Raw genomic sequence first — 18,997 nt, forward strand, 5'->3', positions numbered from 1 at the left:
GATTTTCCCCCACACTTATGTATCTTTTGCCCCAAGTTAGTTTTAGATCTTATTTTCTTTATCATGTTGGCCAAATTTTTTTTTTTTTTTTTTTTTTTTGCGGTACGCGGGCCTCTCACTGTTGTGGCCTCTCCCGTTGCGGAGCACAGGCTCCGGACGCGCAGGCTCAGTGGCCATGGCTCACGGGCCCAGCTGCTCCGTGGCATGTGGGATCTTCCCGGACCGGGGCACGAACCTGTGTCCCTTGAATCGGCAGGCGGACTCCCAACCACTGCGCCACCAGGGAAGCCCCACATTTTAACTTTTACTTTTGCATATGTTTAGAATGTGCTGTTTTGATATATATATTATTTCGGAAATGTTATATTTTTCTTTTCCTTGGGTCTGTAGAATCTTCTTCAGCCTATTTTCTTACTGAAAATTACTTTCCTTTTTCTTATTAAAGCTTTATTGTTTCATTAGAAATTAGTTAAAGGGGTAACAGTAGAAATGTCTTCTTGGCAGTACTATAGCCAAGCAAAAATTTTATGCTTTTCCACCTGGGCTATTTTATAAGATTCCCTCGTAATTTAGATATATTTGTGGTATGATGTTTTTTGCCTTATAAAACAATGAAAACACTGGGTTACGAGCAATTTCAGGTTGAATAATTGTTTATCCTGTACGTTTTTATTGAGGCAAATGTTTTAAAGCGGGTGTCATGAAACTATGGCCCATGGGCCTACTGCCTGCTTTTATAAGTAAGGGTATTTTGAAACACAGCTAAGTATTGTCTGTGGCTGTTTTATTTATTTTTTATCGAAATATAGTTGACATACAACATTATGTTAGTTCTAGGTGTACTACACAGTGATTTGATAATTGTATACATTAGGAAATGATCATCACTATAAGTTTAGTGTTGATCTGTCCCCATACAAAGTTATTACAGAACTGCTGACCATATTCTTTATGATGCATATTACATCCCCATGGCTTATTTATAACTGAGGGTTTGTACCTCTTAATCCCCTTCACCTATTTTGCCCGACCCCTCACCTTCCTCCCCTTTGGCAACCACCCATTTGTTCTCAGTATCTATGAATCTGTTTAAGTTTTGTTTTGTTTTTTAGATTCCACATATAAGTGAGATCATGTGGGATTTGTTTTCTTTGTCTGACTTATTTCACTTGTGTCATACACTCTAGATCCATCTATGTGATTGCAAGTGGCAAGATTTCATTTTTTTTATGGCTGAGTAATATTCCACTGTGTGTGTGTGTGTGTGTGTGTACACACACACACACCACATTTGCTTTATCCATTCATCTATCGATAGACATTTAGGTTGCTTCCATATCTTGGCTGTTGTGAATAATGCTCCAGTTAATATTGGGGTGCATATATCTTTTCACATTAGTGTTTTTGTTTCCTTCAGGCAAATACTCAGTATTGAAATTGCTAGATTATATGGTAGCTTTATTTTTGATTTATTATTATTATTTTTTTTTTTGTGGTACGCGGGCCTCTCACTGTTGTGGCCTCTCCCGTTGTGGAGTGCAGGCTCTGGATGCGCAGGCTCAGCGGCCATGGCTCATGGGCCTAGCCGCTTGGCGGCATGTGGGATCTTCCCAGACCGGGGCACAAACCTGTGTCCCCTGCATCGGCAGGCGGACTCTCAACCACTGCGCCACCAGGGAAGCCCTGTTTTTGATGTTTTGAGGAACCTCCATACTGTTTTACATTGTGACTGCACCAATTTACAATCCCATCAACAGTTCACAAGGACTCCCTTTTCTCCACATCCTCACCAACACTTGTTACTTCTTGTCTTTTTGATGATAGTCATTTTGACAGGTATGAGGTGCTATCATTGTAGTTTTGATTTACATTTCCCTGATGATTACTGATGTTGATGAAGAGGCTGCTTTTCCCGATTTTATAGTCTTGCCTCCTGTGTCATAGATTAATTGACCATATAAGTGTGGGTTTATTTTTGTGCTCTCTATTCCATTGACCTAAGTGTCTGTTTTCTGTGCCAGCACCATACTGTTTGGATTACTGAAGCTTTGCAGTATAGTTTGAAACCGGGGAGTATGGTACCTCCAGCTTTGTTCTTCCCTCTCAAGACTGTTTTGGCTATTCGAGGTTTTTTGTGTTTCCATACAAATTTTAGAATTATTTATTCTAGTTCTGTGAAAAATGCTATTGGTATTTTGATAGGGATTGCATCGAAAGACACACACAAAAAAACTTTTGTCCCAGTATCACTGATGAACGTGGATGCCTAATCCCCAACAAAATCCCCAGCCAAATTCAACAATACATTAAAAGGATCACACAACATGATCAAGTTGGATTTATCTCAGGGATGCAAGGATGTTGTGATATCCACAAGTCCATTGGCATGACACATCACATTAACAAATTGAAGAATAAAGACCATATGATCATCTTGATAGATACAGAAAAAACTTTTTACAAAATTCAACATTCCTTAATGGTAAAAGCGCTCGACAAAATGGGTATAGAGGGAGTACCTCAACATAATAAAGGCCATATGTGACATACCCACGACCAGCACCATACTCAGTGGTGGGAAGCTGAAGTCATTTCCTCTAAGACCAGGAACAAGACAAAGATGCCCACTCTCATCACTTTTATTCAACATAGTATTGGAAGTTCAAGCCATAGCAATCAGACAAGAAAAAGAAATGAAAGGAATCAAAATTGGAAAGGAAGAAATAAACCTGTCACTGCTTGCAGATGACATGATATTATAGATAAAGAATTCTAAAGAGTCCACCAAACGGTTATTAGAACTAATAAATGAATTCAGTAAAGTTGCAGGTTACAAATTTAATATACAAAAACCTGTTTGTTTCTGTAGACTAATAGTGAACTATCATAGAAATGAAGAAAAGAAACCCACTTACAATCGTGTCAAAAGGAATAAAATACCTAGGAATAAATGTAACCAAGGAGGTAAAAGAGTTATACTCTGAAAGCTATATGGCATTGATGAAAGAAATTAAAGATGACACAAATGGCAAGATACACTGTCCTCATGGTTTGGAAGAATTAATATTGTTAAAATGACCATACTAAACAAGGCAATTTACAGATTAAGTGCAATCCCTGTCTATGGCTGTTTTCATGTTTCAATGGGCAGTGACAGAATTGAGTAGGTGGGTCAGAGTCTATATGGTTTTGAAGCCTAAAATATATCTGGCTTTTTACAGAAAGAGGTTGCCTACTCTGTTTTAAAGTATACGATCATTTTAAAATTGACATTTAATTTCATTAAAATTAAAAGCAGAAAATTAAAAAAATCACCTTTTCTAGATTGATTATTATGATAGGAATTTGTATGTTGGTGGTTACTAAATTTAGAGAGCTCACAGACATATATGTTAAGGAAGGAGCTGACGTTTTCAATGTGGACAGTATAGTTATGGTGTATATTTATATTTATGTTGAAAAGTATGATTTAGAAAGGTTGATCTTTATTTAGTGTTAAATTACCAGATACGTTAAATAATAACCAAATAATTTGAGCACTTAAATAAATGGAATCTTCCTGAGAAAATAAAAGTTAATAATGATTAGAAATTAAATTATTAGAATATGTGTGTGTGTGTATTTGTGTTTGTTTTCATGTGTAGTGTGAAGTGGGAATATGGCTAACCAGTTCTCCCTGTACCATTTGAGTGGTCTCTCTTTTCCACTGATTTATAATGCCACTTCTATGGTATTTCAAGTATTCTTATCTATCAGGATCTGTTTCTGGACTGTCTTCCTTTTTTTTTGTTGTTGTTGATTAAATTTTTATAATTCTATAGTAAATCATACTGAAGGAGGGGCAGTCTCCCCACTGTCTTTTTTTTTTTTTTGCGATACGCGGGCCTCTCACTGTTGTGGCCTCTCCCGTTGCGGAGCACAGGCTCCAGACGCGCAGGCTCAGCGGCCATGGCTCACGGGCCCAACCGCTCCATGGCATGTGGGATCTTCCTGGATCGGGGCACAAACCCGTGTCCCCTGCATCGGCAGGCGGACTCTCAACCACTGCGCCACCAGGGAAGCCCACCACTGTCTTTATGTGTTGTGTGTGTGTGTGTATTTTGGTATTTATTCATTCATATCTCTCTGTGAGGATCTTAATACATTTATTTTAAAATCTTTTAAGCATGTTTCAGAAGATTAATTTTATTGTGACTGAATTTCATTGATTTCTTTAGCTATGTTGGCAAAGCATAGTGGTTTGTAAGATAATTTTGAATAGGAGATCACTGTGTCTTTATTTTACTGTCTTTTCTTTCTCAACCCTTCCAGTCTTGTAGACCAGTGACTTCCTCTGGTCTCTAGTCTAGAGCCAGTTCTCATCTTGGCAGTTCAGGGCTCCTGCAGTGTTGATATGGGGTGATGTAGAGTTACTTGTCTCAATTCTCATTTGCAAGGTTTTATCCTTCTGACTCCCTTGCAGTGCAGCTTGATATGAAGTTCTGGGCAGTAGTTGGCAGTAGCTCTTTTCAGCCTCCTTGAAGAGTTGGGAGTTTCATTACATTACTGATTTCAGGTGTTGAGCCTGGTAATGGTCTCCTGCCTTACATAGACCAGTTTCAGTCCTCTTTATTGCCCACCTGCCTTTGCCAGTTTTTGCACCTTGAGCCAAGCTAAAATTTTCTTTTTTTACTTTATTGTTAGCATTACTCCCCATCCAGTGTTTCCTGTTATCTAGTCTTCCATATTTTCAGAAGCATAAATAAATCCTTACCTTTCTTTTTTATTGGAAATATGGTAACTTCAAATATCACTTGTATTTGAATGAGTCCCAAATCTTTGCCTGATTACTGGTTGTTTTTTTTTTTTTTCTGATTACTGTTTTGATCTTTACTAGTAGATGTTTGGTTCCCTTGTGGACATATATATTGGTGTGAAGTGCCTTCACTGGAGATGCCACATATCTAAAATTGAATCTGCTATTTTACTTTAAAAATTAGATTAAAAAAGTCAACTGGTTATTTTTGGGTGGTCTGGAGCTTAGAGTCTGTCCAGTACAATTCAAGGTCAAGCATCTCTCTTTTTACCCTGAAGTTTTAAAAGCTTGTTATAGCATCATTTTGCAAAATTAGAGCAGATATAAAGAGTCTTAGGAGACTGAGAAAACGGTGGCTACGTTGACTGAATTAGGATGTAAAGGACAGGGTTTTTTTGTTTTTTCAGGAATGAGGCTTAGGGGAAAGGAACAGAGTCTGTTGTGGAGTTTATGAGTTTTGTTTTAACACTGAGTTTGAGGTGCTAGCATTTAAAAAAATTCTCATTTCTATGTCTTGTATCATTTAATTTCTAAAATTTTATAATAACCTATTAATAGTATCTCTTCTTTTGCTTTTCATCACATTACCAGAAGATTCTTCTTCCTGAAGTACTTTATCTTGTTAATTTCCTACTCATAAGTTTCATTGGCTTATCAGTATGTAGAATAAAACTTAAATTTTTTGGACTGATACTCATGTTAGAGACCATTTGCTCTAGCTTCTTTTTACAGCCTAATATTTCATTTCTCTCTATTTTACCTAAATTGGACTACTTATTCTTCTTTCCTCCTTTTTTTTTGTTCAACCTCCCTCTTTTTTTTTTTTTTTTTTTTTTTTTTTGCGGTACACGGGCCTCTCACTGTTGTGTCCTCTCCCATTGCGGAGCACAGGCTCTGGATGTGCAGGCTCAGCGGCCATGGCTCACGGGCCCAGCTACCCCGTGGCATGTGGGATCCTCCCGGACTGGGGCACGAACCCGTGTCCCCTGCATCGGAAGGCGGACTCTCAACCACTGGCGCCACCAGGGAAGCCCCAACCTCCCTCTTTTTTTGTTTGCGGGGCCTAGTCTTTTCAAACCATGTCCCTTGTGATGTTTTCCTGACTACTGTAGCTCACTGTGATCTCTCCCGTCTCAGAATATATGGTGCTTAGTACTCTATGTTTAGTTGACCTTCTCTCATCTGGAGGCAATAGAGCAATGTAGGTAAGATTGTGCCATTTAGTAGCAGTGTGATTTTGACCCATTTAATCTCTTTATGCCTCGTGTCCTCATCTTTAAATGGGGATCTTCTTTTATAGGGAATAGTGTCTACTTCATAGAGTTGTTTAGAGAATTAAGAGATGTGAATGTAGTGTCAGTAGTACATGACCCATTGTAAGTGCCATAAAAAAAATTGTTTTTTTCTGTGTGTCTCTTTTCCTCTCTGCCTGCCATTCTTCTTTCTTCCCTTTCTCTCTGCTTTCCTGTCTTTCATCAGTAATAATGCTAGGGGCTTTTCTATCAGATGTATCTGGGCATTCATCCCAGCTCTTTTACTTTGTGTCTTTTTGACCTTAGAACCTCTTAAGCCCTAATTTCCTCCTCCTCCTTAAAGTTCTGGCACATATAAATGCTCAATAAATTTCAGTTTCTTTTGTGTGTGTGACATATGTAATAGCTGACTAACTTGAATTGCTCTTAACCTTTTTATGCATATAAATATTGTTCCTCAAGTAGGTAAAGTAAAGCTACCAGAATATGGGTACCGTCTATTTGTATTCCCTATTTTCTCTCAAAATGCCTGACACATACTTTTTAAAAAAAAAAAAAAATCAGGTGTTCCTTGAGGGAAGTTATACATATAAGAAAACAAAGTGCAGTTTTATTAATCGGTTCACACACCCAGTCACCCCCAGTGAATTTTGGTAAATATTAGATGGTAGAATGTGGCTTAGGCCAGAATGCCTCTGTATATACTTTTGTTCTCTCATTCCTTAATTTCTGCCCATTTCACCTTCCAAATCTAAGGGTGGGTCTAACCACTTCAATCCAGTGGTTTAAAAACAGGGAAGGAGAGGTTGGCAATATGATATATACCTACTGATATGAAGGAAAGGGATGTCATAGGCAATAATGAAGAGCAAATTTTTTCTAACATATGATGCTATTATATAACCAGCATAGTTTGATTGTTCTCTGGCTGGGCAGTATCCTGGGTTAGGTGGCTAGCTGTGGGTGTGAAAAGAAGGCAGAGGAGAGATGGCTAGTGATTGCGTCATCTGGGGAACATGGCTCTGGTCCTGTTACTGAGTAACATGGATCTCAGGGGTAGAAGAGTGACTCCATCACACAGGTGTTTACAGTTAGTACAGTGATCTCTTTCATTATTAAAATGTAGCCTAATACATCTTATTGTATGTTAAGCTTTGGCCTGTCAGGTTGACTATTCCTGCATTTGGGAGGTTCAAGTAAAACAATGCAAGGGAGCATAAACTCTCTTTTCTTCTTCCCCAGCCTATCGCAGTCCCTTATCCTCACTCTTATGGGAGAGAAGATGGAAGCAGCCTCCTCTGTGGGCTTAAGCTGACGTGTGAAGAGGTTGGGGGCATACTCTCCTTTACTGGAGTTGCTTGGCATTTTTTTTTTATGGCTAAAATTAAGTTTATTAATATTGCTGTCAGGGTAGAGGGGTTCCAGAGATTCCCATTTTTACCACAAAAGGTAGTGTTTTGTTTTTTCTGGCTCACTCTCCAATTGTACCTCTGCGTTGCTGACTTGACTTGGCTCTCTGACTCTCCAAAGTAGAGTTACCTTTAGAGATTCTTTATTGCATCTGTTGCCGTTATACCTGCTTCTGGAGGGGATAGAGGTGAATGTCTCTAAGGGCGTTGTAGCGGTTCATTTCCAAGGCCCTCACACTCTGTTCAGGAGCTTTTGGTGACCAGAACTTCCAGGTGAACCTTAGTCCTTCTCTGCTTGCCAAGTTTGGTGCCACAAGGCTGAAGAGCATAAGGCACATCGCTTCTTCTGTCTTTTGTTTTCTCCTTTTTCAACTCTTTCTTACTTTTAACCTTTGTTTTTAAACAAGGACGTCGAACGATTCAGTCACCTCTTTTAAGTTTTGTCCTCAACCTTATTCATACTATTGTGAATCTGGGAGTTGATGGTTTTCCAGTTTTAATTGACTAGCCCTGTGAGGGCTCAGGTGAAAAGTAACATGATCCCATGATCAGTCATTATGAAAGTAATGGGTCTGTTTACATACAGTGTTTGCCACGTTTTCACTCTGTTAGGAACTTTTGTAAGGAAATGACATTCTTGCTTGTTTCATGAGGAGCAAAGGGCAGTATTTTCAGAAACAGCTATGTGGTCCCCAAGAGACAACATTCTTTTGCCATGAAATCTACTTACCAGACATTTTGGAAAAATTGCATCCTAAATCAGAAAGATATAACTGTAATGTGTTTGGGGTTAAAAATTATCTCAAAACATTTTAGCTGGTATTTTTGAGAACAGAGTTTCTTTTATTAGAAATTAGAGGCTTTCAATGAATTAAAATGTGTAATAGTCCACAGTGATGCATACTGGTTAAAAGCAGATGATGAACTCAAACTAATGGTGGAAGTAATTCCAGTTTTAATAGTAAATATTATAATTGTTATTTTGCTTTATTTTTTTAAATTTAATTTAGTTGGGGCAGGATTTGAATGGAAGCTCACTTAATTGATGCAATTAAAATGTAATTGAAATGAAAACAAGTCAAAATTATCAAAAGGATTATTTTCTAATTATAATACATATGCAACCATAATTTCCTAACCAGAATTAAGAAAGAAATGTTTGCACATTTGGTAATGTTTGTTTCATAGTACATATTCCTATGGGTACCATGATTAATGCCCATTTTTAAGGCATACTGAAATTTCAAGTTTATTAAAATTTTTGTTTAAGCAAATGAAGTTATTTAGTTTGTTTTTCTTTTAAGTGAAGAAATGTAGTTTGTAGGGAACTTTATTCAGTTCTTTTTTTTAAACTATTTGAAAACTCACATTTAGTCTATGCACTTTACCCTTTTTTGCTGCTAATAACTTTTTAAAAATAAAATAACTTGTTCTTTATTTTGCTTTAAAATGTTTGTCATCTCGTGTATGCCAGATTTATTGGACTGCAGTAGTTTTAGTGCATTTTGGCTGGAATGTTTATTATGACATCACTATAATCTATATACAGTATGTGATTTCAGATGGTTTCAGTGTTAAATATTTTCATAATTATGCTAGTTTTGGCAGTTCACTTGGAACTTTTTCACATCTCTTTAATGAATATATTTTACTTCTGGGCTTTTGAGACAACCATATGTTTCAAAAATTAATAGTGTGCTTTTAATGTTAACATTGTGCAGAAGTGTATGACTACAGACATTTTTAAGGATCTAAGTTGAACTAAAAGTAATTACAGTAAGGTCTTATTCACAGTAGTAGTCTTTTAGTATTTGGAGACTATAACATCCCCCAAAATAACAGAAGATGTCATTATAAAGATTGAATAGTGAAGCTGTTTTGTGGAATGAAATGCTGTGAAGTTTTTTATTAACTTAAACCTAAGTTCGTGCAAAAATTGCCTTTATTGTTTGTTACAGTAAATTTTTAACTTTTTGTTGTAATGAAGTTTCAAACAAATTTTTTCTTTTGCTAATATATCACACTAGCATCTGAAGCCATGCTATATTGTAAAAGATTCATCTTTTATTATTGTATAATCCTCTTAGTGTGGTAGTGAATAAGAATTTTTGTGTCTTAAAGGAGGTCCTATCATTGTTCTTATTTGCCTCTAGTACCCTATTAGAATGGTAAATTTAGTGGGTATCCTTCTTTTTGTTCTTGAAATTTTCTCTTCAAATATATAAAAGAGAAAAACTAAATTTATCATGATTCTTTTAAGCATTACGAAATAGTTTTATTATTGATTAATGAATCGATGGTGCACAGTACCCCATCTGTTTCCGTTTGTGTTGGAGAGACGTTTGATTTCTGCCTCCTCATATGCATCTCTCATTCAAGCAGAATGTGCTCTTTTATCCCCGCAAAAGGAATAGGATGATGTCAGATGCTTTTACCTCGTTTTACTACCTCATCTATTTCCTCCTTGTAATATCCGTCTTATTGAAAGAGCAATCTATGTTTATTTTTTCCATTTTAACTTGTTATTCACCCTTTGAACCACTCTTTTACTTCTCCCACTCCTGTCCCTCTACTGCAATTACTAAATGTCCTTTTTTTTTTTCCTTTGGTTATTGGCACCCTCCTCCTAATTACCAAATCTTAAGTGTTAACGTCTCTGTGGTTCTTAATGTGACCTCATTTTTATTGAACTAGTCCATGCCTTTAGCTTCTGGTATTGTTCTCCCATCTTAAACATTGTATACTGTGGCTTTTTTTGACTAATCATTATCCTTGCATGTGCTGTTTATAGTTTTCCCTATTTAGCCTCCAATCTTAACCTAAAACATTTCTATACTCAGTTTTAACGGCCTCATCTCTCTAGTTCTTCCAAATAGAATGACTCTTTGTGTTCCTATTACTTGAAAACAAACAAAAAAGTACTCTTGTAGACTGGTTATATATGTTTTAAATAGATTCTGAAATCTTTGCGAACAGATATTATATCTAATTTGCCTTTGTAAATCCAGCAATTAACACATAAAAGCATTATATAAATGTTTGTTGAATCAAGTCAGGAAAAGAGTACTCATTTGCATTGTATAGATTTCAAAAATATGTATGATTTTTTTGAAGTTTTTATGTTATCCATATCAAAACCCAGTTAAACCTTATATCTAATCTGAACAATATTCAATTCAGTGAGCAGTGTTAAATAGGATGCCAAGATTTCTGAGGATGATTAAGATTAATCATTAAAGGTGATTAAAAAGACAGCTTGGATTCGTAATTTAACTCACAAAATAGTAAGGGTCTTAACATATAAATAAATAGGGGAATATTAAGACCCTTTCCATTTATTTTGCATTTTCAAATGGAAAATGTTTAAAAGCTTCCTTTGAATTGTCTTCTTTTGCTAAAACCATATATAAGAATTTTTTTGACATAATCAAGTGGTGTCTTTTGATACCAACTAAAGAAATAGACAATTTATGATTTTAAACTACTACTTACTTTTAAAATGGTGTTTAAGAATGCAAATTATGAAAAATTTTGGTTACATAGATTTTTAGAGCTAAAAAAAACCCTGAAGAGTCTATTTTATCACATTTTAGTAACCTGCACACATTCAACAAAACTTTTTAAAATTCTTGAATGGTGACTGATACTTTTCTTTCTTCAAAATAAAAATAGGATGACCATGAAAGCTGTGGTTCTAATTCTACCAACCGTAGTACTACTGAGAACACAAAGTCATCAGTAAAACCCAGAAGAATTCAGCAGGCTGCTCCCACAGATCCTGATTTGCCACCAGGTAACTTCTTTTTTATTTTTAATTTTGGTTTATTTTTGGCTGCGTTGGGTCTTCGTTGCTGTCCGTGCGCTTCTCATTGCTGTGGCCTCTCTTGTGGAGCAGGCTCTAGGCGCATGGGTTTCAGTAGTTGCAGCACGTGGGCTCAGTAGTTGTGTCACGCAGGCTTCAGTAATTGTGGTGCACAGGCTTAGTTGCTCCATGGCATGTGGGATCTTCCTGGACCAGGGCTCGAACCCCTGTCCCCTACATTGGCAGGCGGATTCTTAACCACTGCACCACAAGGGAAGTCCCACCACCAGGTAACTTCTAAGGGCATTGATAAAACCAAATTTTTGATTGTTATTAATCATTGTTGTAACCCTTTGTAGAATATATATTTTCCGTATTTTTTAGTGTCATAAAATATTTAAAATATATGTAAATTTGCTGCATGACATCAGAACAGATTGAAAGATGTTTGTGAGGGCTCTGGACTCATTCAAATTTTGATGCTCTTTTGCCCTAGGTTTATTCCTTAAGTTTCTTTCTTTCTTTTTTTTTTTCTATTTACTCCTTTAAGATTAAAAGGTGGATGACTGAATGACAGTTACTTGAATATATTTTTGTCTTAAAATTTACTCATCTGTAAGTATAGGAATCACTGATCTAAACAACAAAATAACACAGATCATTTCAGACAGCTTCCAGTCTCCAGATTAAAAGCTTCATCACTTCAATTATATATATAATTCCTCTCATTTATTTTCTCATAGATTCTAATCATCTCTTGAGGATGATTAAAGGACAAATCCCAATAATTAATACATTGTTCTTACTTTGCTGCTGTTTGTCCCTATGCATGTGATCATATATCAGGACCCCTTCCCTTAAATTTTTCCTAGATTAAAGGTCAGGAATCAAATACATCTTCATGGAACACTAGTGCACATCTGATGTTTTTAACAGCGTTTCACATTAAATAAAAAGGAGACATATTGTTCTGGGTAAGATAAGTACTCATTACATCATTAAGTTAAACAATAATCTTATCATTGTATAAAAAGTTCCCAGAAATTTAAGTTAGCTCTGTACTGCTTGAAATGTTTGTATAATAGTTATAGTCTTTTCCATGTGGCGATTTTGCAGAGCAAAGTGTCAGTGCAGGTGTTTCATTCTTTTTCTGTTTTTTTTTTTTTTTTATGTTTGTTTATTTCTTCATTACACTTACGATCTTATAGTTATTTGTTGTCAGCAGGGAAACAGAAAGAGGGATGGAAGTCAGCTCTTCTTGGGGACTCAGGACTTTCTTCCTTAGTTATACTAGTTCCAGTACCTAAAAGGTGGATCCCAATCCTGTTTTCACTCACAGAGAACTCTGAAAACAGGCTAATTTATCTGATGCAAAATCAACACCTGAGGAGACCCAAATCTTTTTTTACATTTTAAGATGACAACTGGGATTTTTCTTTTTTTTCTTTTTTTGCGGTACGCGGGCCTCCCACCGCCGTGGCCTCTCCCGTTGCAGAGCACAGGCTCCAGACGTGCAGGCTCAGCGGCCATGGCTCATGGGCCCAGCCGCTCCGCGGCACATGGGATCCTCCCGGACCGGGGCACGAACCCGTGTCCCCTGCATCGGCAGGCGGACTCTCAACCACTGCACCACCAGGGAAGCCCATAACTGGGATTTTTAAAAAAAAAAATTTATTCAAGTATAGTTGCTTTCTTACATCCTCTCCAAGCAAAGACTTGCCTCTGACTCCTACTTATAGTCTCTTTGTTCCTCTTGCTTCTTGATAAACAAAGGAAACTGAAATTTTTATTTATCTGGAGGAGTAGTGGCTTACAAATAACAGTTCCTTGATAAATGTTTAATGATGGAAAAAAAACCAATGATTGTTACATGTCAGCTCTGTGGCCAGAGTGCATTGATGCCTTTTTACAGTTAGTAGTTATCTGTCCTTCTCTTTCGATTTTATTTATCAATTACTTCTTTTTTTTGAGGTGTAGCTGACATTGGTATATACTTGTTTTCTGCCCCAAAGGTTTGTAAGCTGGTTTCAACCTAAGTTCAACCCAATTTCAAACCTATTAATTTTTGACAGTCTTCTGGCACCATCTACTTTACTTGTAAGAGGTTGCCATTAGGTACATCATTTCATAGCCCTCCTCCCTCAAATATAGGTTCTAAATTACATTTGAATTGAACATATTTAACTGGTGTTATAGTGATGTTAATGCTGATGCTTTGTGTTCTTAGGAACTTTACCTAACAGATCTCAGTGTTCTCTCTGGCCTTAGAGTAAATAGATTAATTGCTATGGCTGGAGAAGGTGCCAGAAGAAGTTATTTTACTTCTGAATGTTTCTAATTCTACTTAGAGTAGTTATGATGGTTAAAGAGCTTTCTAAATTCTTTTCATAATTATTAACTCCTTGGGAGAAGTCCCTGGTGAATCTAATTAAACTGTAAATTAAACTATAGCTTATTCTTTTTTATGAAATGGGCAACCCCTTTACCCCTCCAAATTTCTGACTACATATCCCCTTAAAACTTCCTAAGCCAGCTCATTGTATACAACTCTCTCCATCAATATCCTGGCAAAGAATAATCAGTTTTAGGTTTAACTGTTGAGTCTTATTACATTTTTTTTTTCTTTTAAGAACTTGTTTAAGAAAAATTTAAAGCTTTTGTCAGTTGTTGATTTCACAGATTAAAAATCTTTGGTGGGCTAACTTGCATGTCCTCAAAACAGGTCCCAGACTTTTAATGATTCTTTAGAGACTGTATTGGAATTTATACTGATATTCAGGATTGGGAGAACTGACCTATTTTTAGGAGCATAAAACATAAAAATAAACGTAACATAAAACATCTTATATTTAGTGGCATAAAACAGAGCTGTGTTCTACTGAACTACTTGAGGTAGCTTTTGGATTAACAGGTACTTTTCTGCCTTACCTAACAGGACTCATATCCTCTTTTATGCTGTGGCAAAAATCACAGTTAAAGGAGTTGCTTTAGGAAGTAACTGAACTTGTTGGACAATTACTGGCATAGCTTCCTCTTTCTTGATTTTGTCACGTAATTGTCTCTTCCCTTTTTTTCTCCTTACCCTTTTACTCAGAATACGTGTATTGGGGTGGCCAAAAAGTTCCTTCGGTTTTAAAGCAAAAATAAAAGACACATTTTTCATTTTCACCAAGTACTTTATTGACCAACATATTCACAGTTTTGTTCCACTACGTTCTGCCATTTTCCAGGCCACTTCATAATTCCATCTTTCCAAAACTTTTCATCTTTTTGAGCAAAGAACAGTCTTCTAGGGAATTGCAATTTTTTCCATTAAGAGAATTTTATAAAGCCCGAAATGAATGGAAATCCGAAGGTGCAATGTCTGGTGAATATGGCGGATGAATCAGAACTTCCGAGCCAAGCTGTAACAGTTTTAGTCTGGTCATCAAAGAAACACATGGTCTTGTGTTATCCTAATGGAAGATTATGTGTTTTCTGTTGACTAATTCGGGATGCTTTTTGTCGAGTGCTGCTTTCAGTTGCTTTAATTGGGACCAGTACTTGTTGGAATTAACTGTTTGGTTTTCCGGAAGGAGCTCATAATAGAGGAGCTTCCAATCCCACCATATACACAACATCACCTTCTTTGGATGAAGACTGGCCTTTGGTGTGGTTGGTGGTGGTTCATATTTCTTGCCCCATGATTTCTTCCGTTCCACATTACTGTACAGTATTCACTTTTCATAGCTCATCACAACTGGTTTTAAAAATGGAACATTTTCGTTACATTTCTGTAGAGAAACACATGTGGAAATATGGTCAAGAAGGTTTTCTTCATGCTCTCACTCCCTCTTGTGAGAACACCAGAATCACAACTAGCTGCTGGACAATCATCGATAGGAGGACACTGGAACTCACCAAAAAAGATACCCCACATCCAAGGACAAAGGAGAAGCCACATGAGATGGTAGGAGGGGTGCAATCACAGTAAAATCAAAGCCCATAACTGCTGGGTGGGTGACTCACAGACTGGAGAACACTTATACCACAGAAGTCCACCCACTGGAATGAAGGCTCTGAGCCCCACGTCAGGATTCCCAACCTGGGGGTCTGGCAACGGGAGGAGGAATTCCTAGAGACTTTGAAGGCTAGTGGGATTTGATTGCAGGACTTTGACAGGACTTGGGGAAACAGAGACTCCACTCTTGGAAGTCACACACAAAGTAGTGTGCGCATCGGGACCCAGGGGAAGGAGCAGTGACCCCAGGGGAGACTGAACCAGACCTACCTGCTAGTGTTGGAGGGTCTCCTGCGGAGGCAGGGCATGGCTGTGTCTCACTGTGAGGACGAGGACACTGGCAGCAGAAGTTCTGGGAAGTACTCCTTGGTGTGAGCCCTCCCAGAGTCCTCCATTAGCCCTACCAAAGAGCCCGGATAGGCTCCAGTATTGGGTCACCTCAGGCCAAACAACCAACAGGGAGGGAACCCAGCCCCACCCATCAGCAGACAAGCAGGTTAAAGTTTTACTGAGCTCTGCCCACCAGAGCAACAGCCAGCTCTACCCACCACCAGTTTCTCCCATCAGGAAGCTTGCACAAGCCTCTTAGAGAGCCTCATCCACCAGAGGGCAGAGAGCAGAAGCAAGAAGAACTACAGTCCTGCAGCCTGTGGAACAAAAAACCACATTCACAGAAAGATAGACAAGATGAAAAGGCAGAGGGCTATGTACCAGATGAAGGAACAAGATACAACCCCAGAAAAACAACTAAATAAAGTGGAGGAAGGCAACCTTCCAGAAAAAGAATTCAGAATAACGACAGTGAAGATGATCCGGGACCTCGGAAAAAGGATGGAGGCAAAGATCGAGAAGATGTAAGAAATGTTTAACAAAGATCTAGAAGAATTAAAGAACAAACAAATAGATGAATAATACAATAACTGAAATGAAAAATACACTAGAAGGAACCAATAGGAGAATAACTGAGGCAGAAGAACAGATAAGTGACCTGGAAGACAGAATGGTGGAGTTCACTGCCACGGAACAGAATAAAGAAAAAAGAATGAAAAGAAATGAAGACAGCCTAAGAGACCTCTGGAACAATGTTAAACACAACAACATTCACATTATAGGGGTCCCAGAAGGAGAAGACAGAGAGAAAGGACCAGAGAGAATATTTGAAGAGAATATAGTTGAAAAATTCCCTAACGTGGGAAAGGAAATAGCCATCCAAGTCTAGGAAGTGCACAGAGTCCCATACAGGATAAACCCAAGGAGAAACACAGTAATCAAATTGGCAAAAATTAAAGACAAAGAAAAATTACTGAAAGCAGCAAGGGAAAAATGACAAATAACATACAAGGGTACTCCCATAAGGTTAACAGCTGATTTCTCAGCAGAAACTCTACAAGCCAGAAGGGAGTAGCATGATATACTTAAAGTGATGAAAGGGAAGAACCTACAACCAAGATTACTCTACCCGGCAAGGATCTCATTCAGATTCAATAGAGAAATAAAAAGCTTCACAGACAAGCAAAAGCTAAGAGAATTCAGCATCACAAAACCAGCTCTACAACAAATGCTAAAGGACCTTCTCTAAGTGGGAAACACAAGAAAAGAAAAGGATGTACAAAAACAAACCCTCCAACATTAAGAAAGTGGTAATAGGAACATACACATCGATAATTACCTTAAACATGAATAGATTAAATGCTCCAACCAAAAGACACAGACTTGCTGAATGGATACAAAAATGAGACACATATATAGACTGTCTACAAGAAACCCACTTCAGACCTAGGGACACATACAAACTGAAAGTGAGGGGATGGAAAAAGATATTCCATGCAAATGGAAATCAAAAGAAAGCTGGAGTAGTAATACTCATATCAGATAAAGTAGACTTTAAAATAAAGAATGGTACAAGAGATAGGAAGGACAATACATAATGATCAAGGGAGCAATCCAAGAAGAAGATATAACAATTATAAATATATATGCACCCAACATAGGAGCACCTTATTACATAAGGCCAGTGCTAAGAGCTATAAAACAGGAAATCGACAGTAACGCAATAATAGTGGGGGACTTCAACACCTCACTTACACCAATGGACAGATCATCAAAAATGAAAGTAAGGAAACAGAAGCTTTAAATGACACAGTAGACCAGATAGATTTAATTGATATTTATAGGACATGCCATCCAAAAACAGCAGATTACACTTCCTTCTCAAGTGCACATGGAACATTCTCCAGGATAGATCACAGCTTGGGTCACAAATCAAGCCTCAGTAAATTTAAGAAAATTAAAATCATATTAAGCATCTTTTCTGACCACAATGCTATGAGAGTAGAAATGAATTACAGGGAAATAAACGTAAAAAACACAAACACATGAAGGCTAAACAGTACGTTACTGAATAGCCAAGAGTTCACTGAAGAAATCAAAGAGGAAATCAAAAAATACCTAGAGACAAATGACAATGAAAACACGACGATCCAAACCTATGGGATGCAAAAAGAGCAGTTCTAAGAGGGAAGTTTATAGCTATACAAGCCTACCTCAAGAAACAAGAAAAATCTCAAATAAACAGTCTAACCGGTGCTTCCCTGGTGGTGCAGTGGTTGAGAGTCTGCCTGCCGATGCAGGGGACACGGGTTTGTGCCCTGGTCCGGGAGGATCCCACATGCCACAGAGCAGCTGGGCTTGTGAGCCATGGCTGCTGAGCCTGCGAGTCTGGAGCCTGTGCTCCACAACGGGAGAGGCCACAATGGTGAGAGGCCTGTGTATCGCAAAAAAACAAAAAACAAAAAAAAATAACAGTCTAACCTTACACTGAAAGGAACTTGAGAAAGAAGAATAAACAAAACCCAAAGTAAGCAGAAGGAAAGAAATCATAAAGATCGGAGCAGAAATAAATGAAATAGAAACAAAGAAAACAATAGCAAAGATGAATAAAACTAAAAGCTGGTTCTTTGAGAAGATAAAACTGGTAAACCATTAACCATGGGATAGGAAGGGTGGGAGTGAGGGAGATGCAAGAGGGAAGAGATATGGGAACATATGTATATGTATAACTGATTCACTTTGTTATAAAGCAGAAACTAACACACCATTGTAAAGCAATTATACTCCAATAAAGATGTTAAAAAAAAAACCATTAAGCAGGCTCATCAAGGAAAAGAGGGAGAGGACTCAAATCAGTAAAATGAGAAATGAAAAAGGAGAAGTTACAACAGACACCACAGAAATACAAAGCATCCTGAGACTACTCCAGGGAACTCTGTACCAATAAAATGGACAACCTGGAAGAAATGGACAAATTCTTAGAAAGGTATAACCTTCCAAGACTGAACCAGGAAGCAATAGAAAATATGAACATACTATTTACAAGTAATGAAGTTGAAACTGTTTAAAAATCTTCCAACAAACAAAAGTCCAGGACCAGATGGCTTCACAGGTGAGTTCTATCAAACATTTAGAGAAGAGCTAACACCCGTCCTTCTGAAACTCTTCCAAAAAATTGCAGAGGAAGGAACACTCCCAAACTCATTTTATGAGGCCACCATCACCCTGATACCAAAACCATACAAAGATACTACAAGAAAAGAAAATTACAGAGCAATGTCACTGATGAATATGGATGCAAAATTCCTCAATAAAATACTAGCAAACAGAATCCAACACCATGTTAAAAATATCAGAAACCATGATCAAGTGGGATTTATCCAAGGGGTGCAAGGATTCTTCAATATA

At 37.5% G+C, this 18,997-nt stretch overlaps 1 protein-coding gene across 3 annotated transcripts in view; it reads left to right on the forward strand.

The window, feature by feature from the left end:
- Window positions 1-18,997, forward strand: part of VPS13B (vacuolar protein sorting 13 homolog B) — an 818,081-nt gene that overhangs the window by 31,503 nt on the left and 767,581 nt on the right. For all 3 annotated transcript variants that reach the window (XM_065895774.1, XM_065895773.1, XM_065895775.1), the window contains exon 3: window positions 11,130-11,250. In XM_065895774.1, coding sequence (XP_065751846.1) covers window positions 11,130-11,250 — 121 coding nt within the window. The remainder of the gene's footprint in view (window positions 1-11,129; window positions 11,251-18,997) is intronic.

The sequence above is a fragment of the Phocoena phocoena genome, chromosome 17 (assembly GCF_963924675.1).
Source record: "Phocoena phocoena chromosome 17, mPhoPho1.1, whole genome shotgun sequence".
NCBI lineage: Eukaryota > Metazoa > Chordata > Mammalia > Artiodactyla > Phocoenidae > Phocoena > Phocoena phocoena.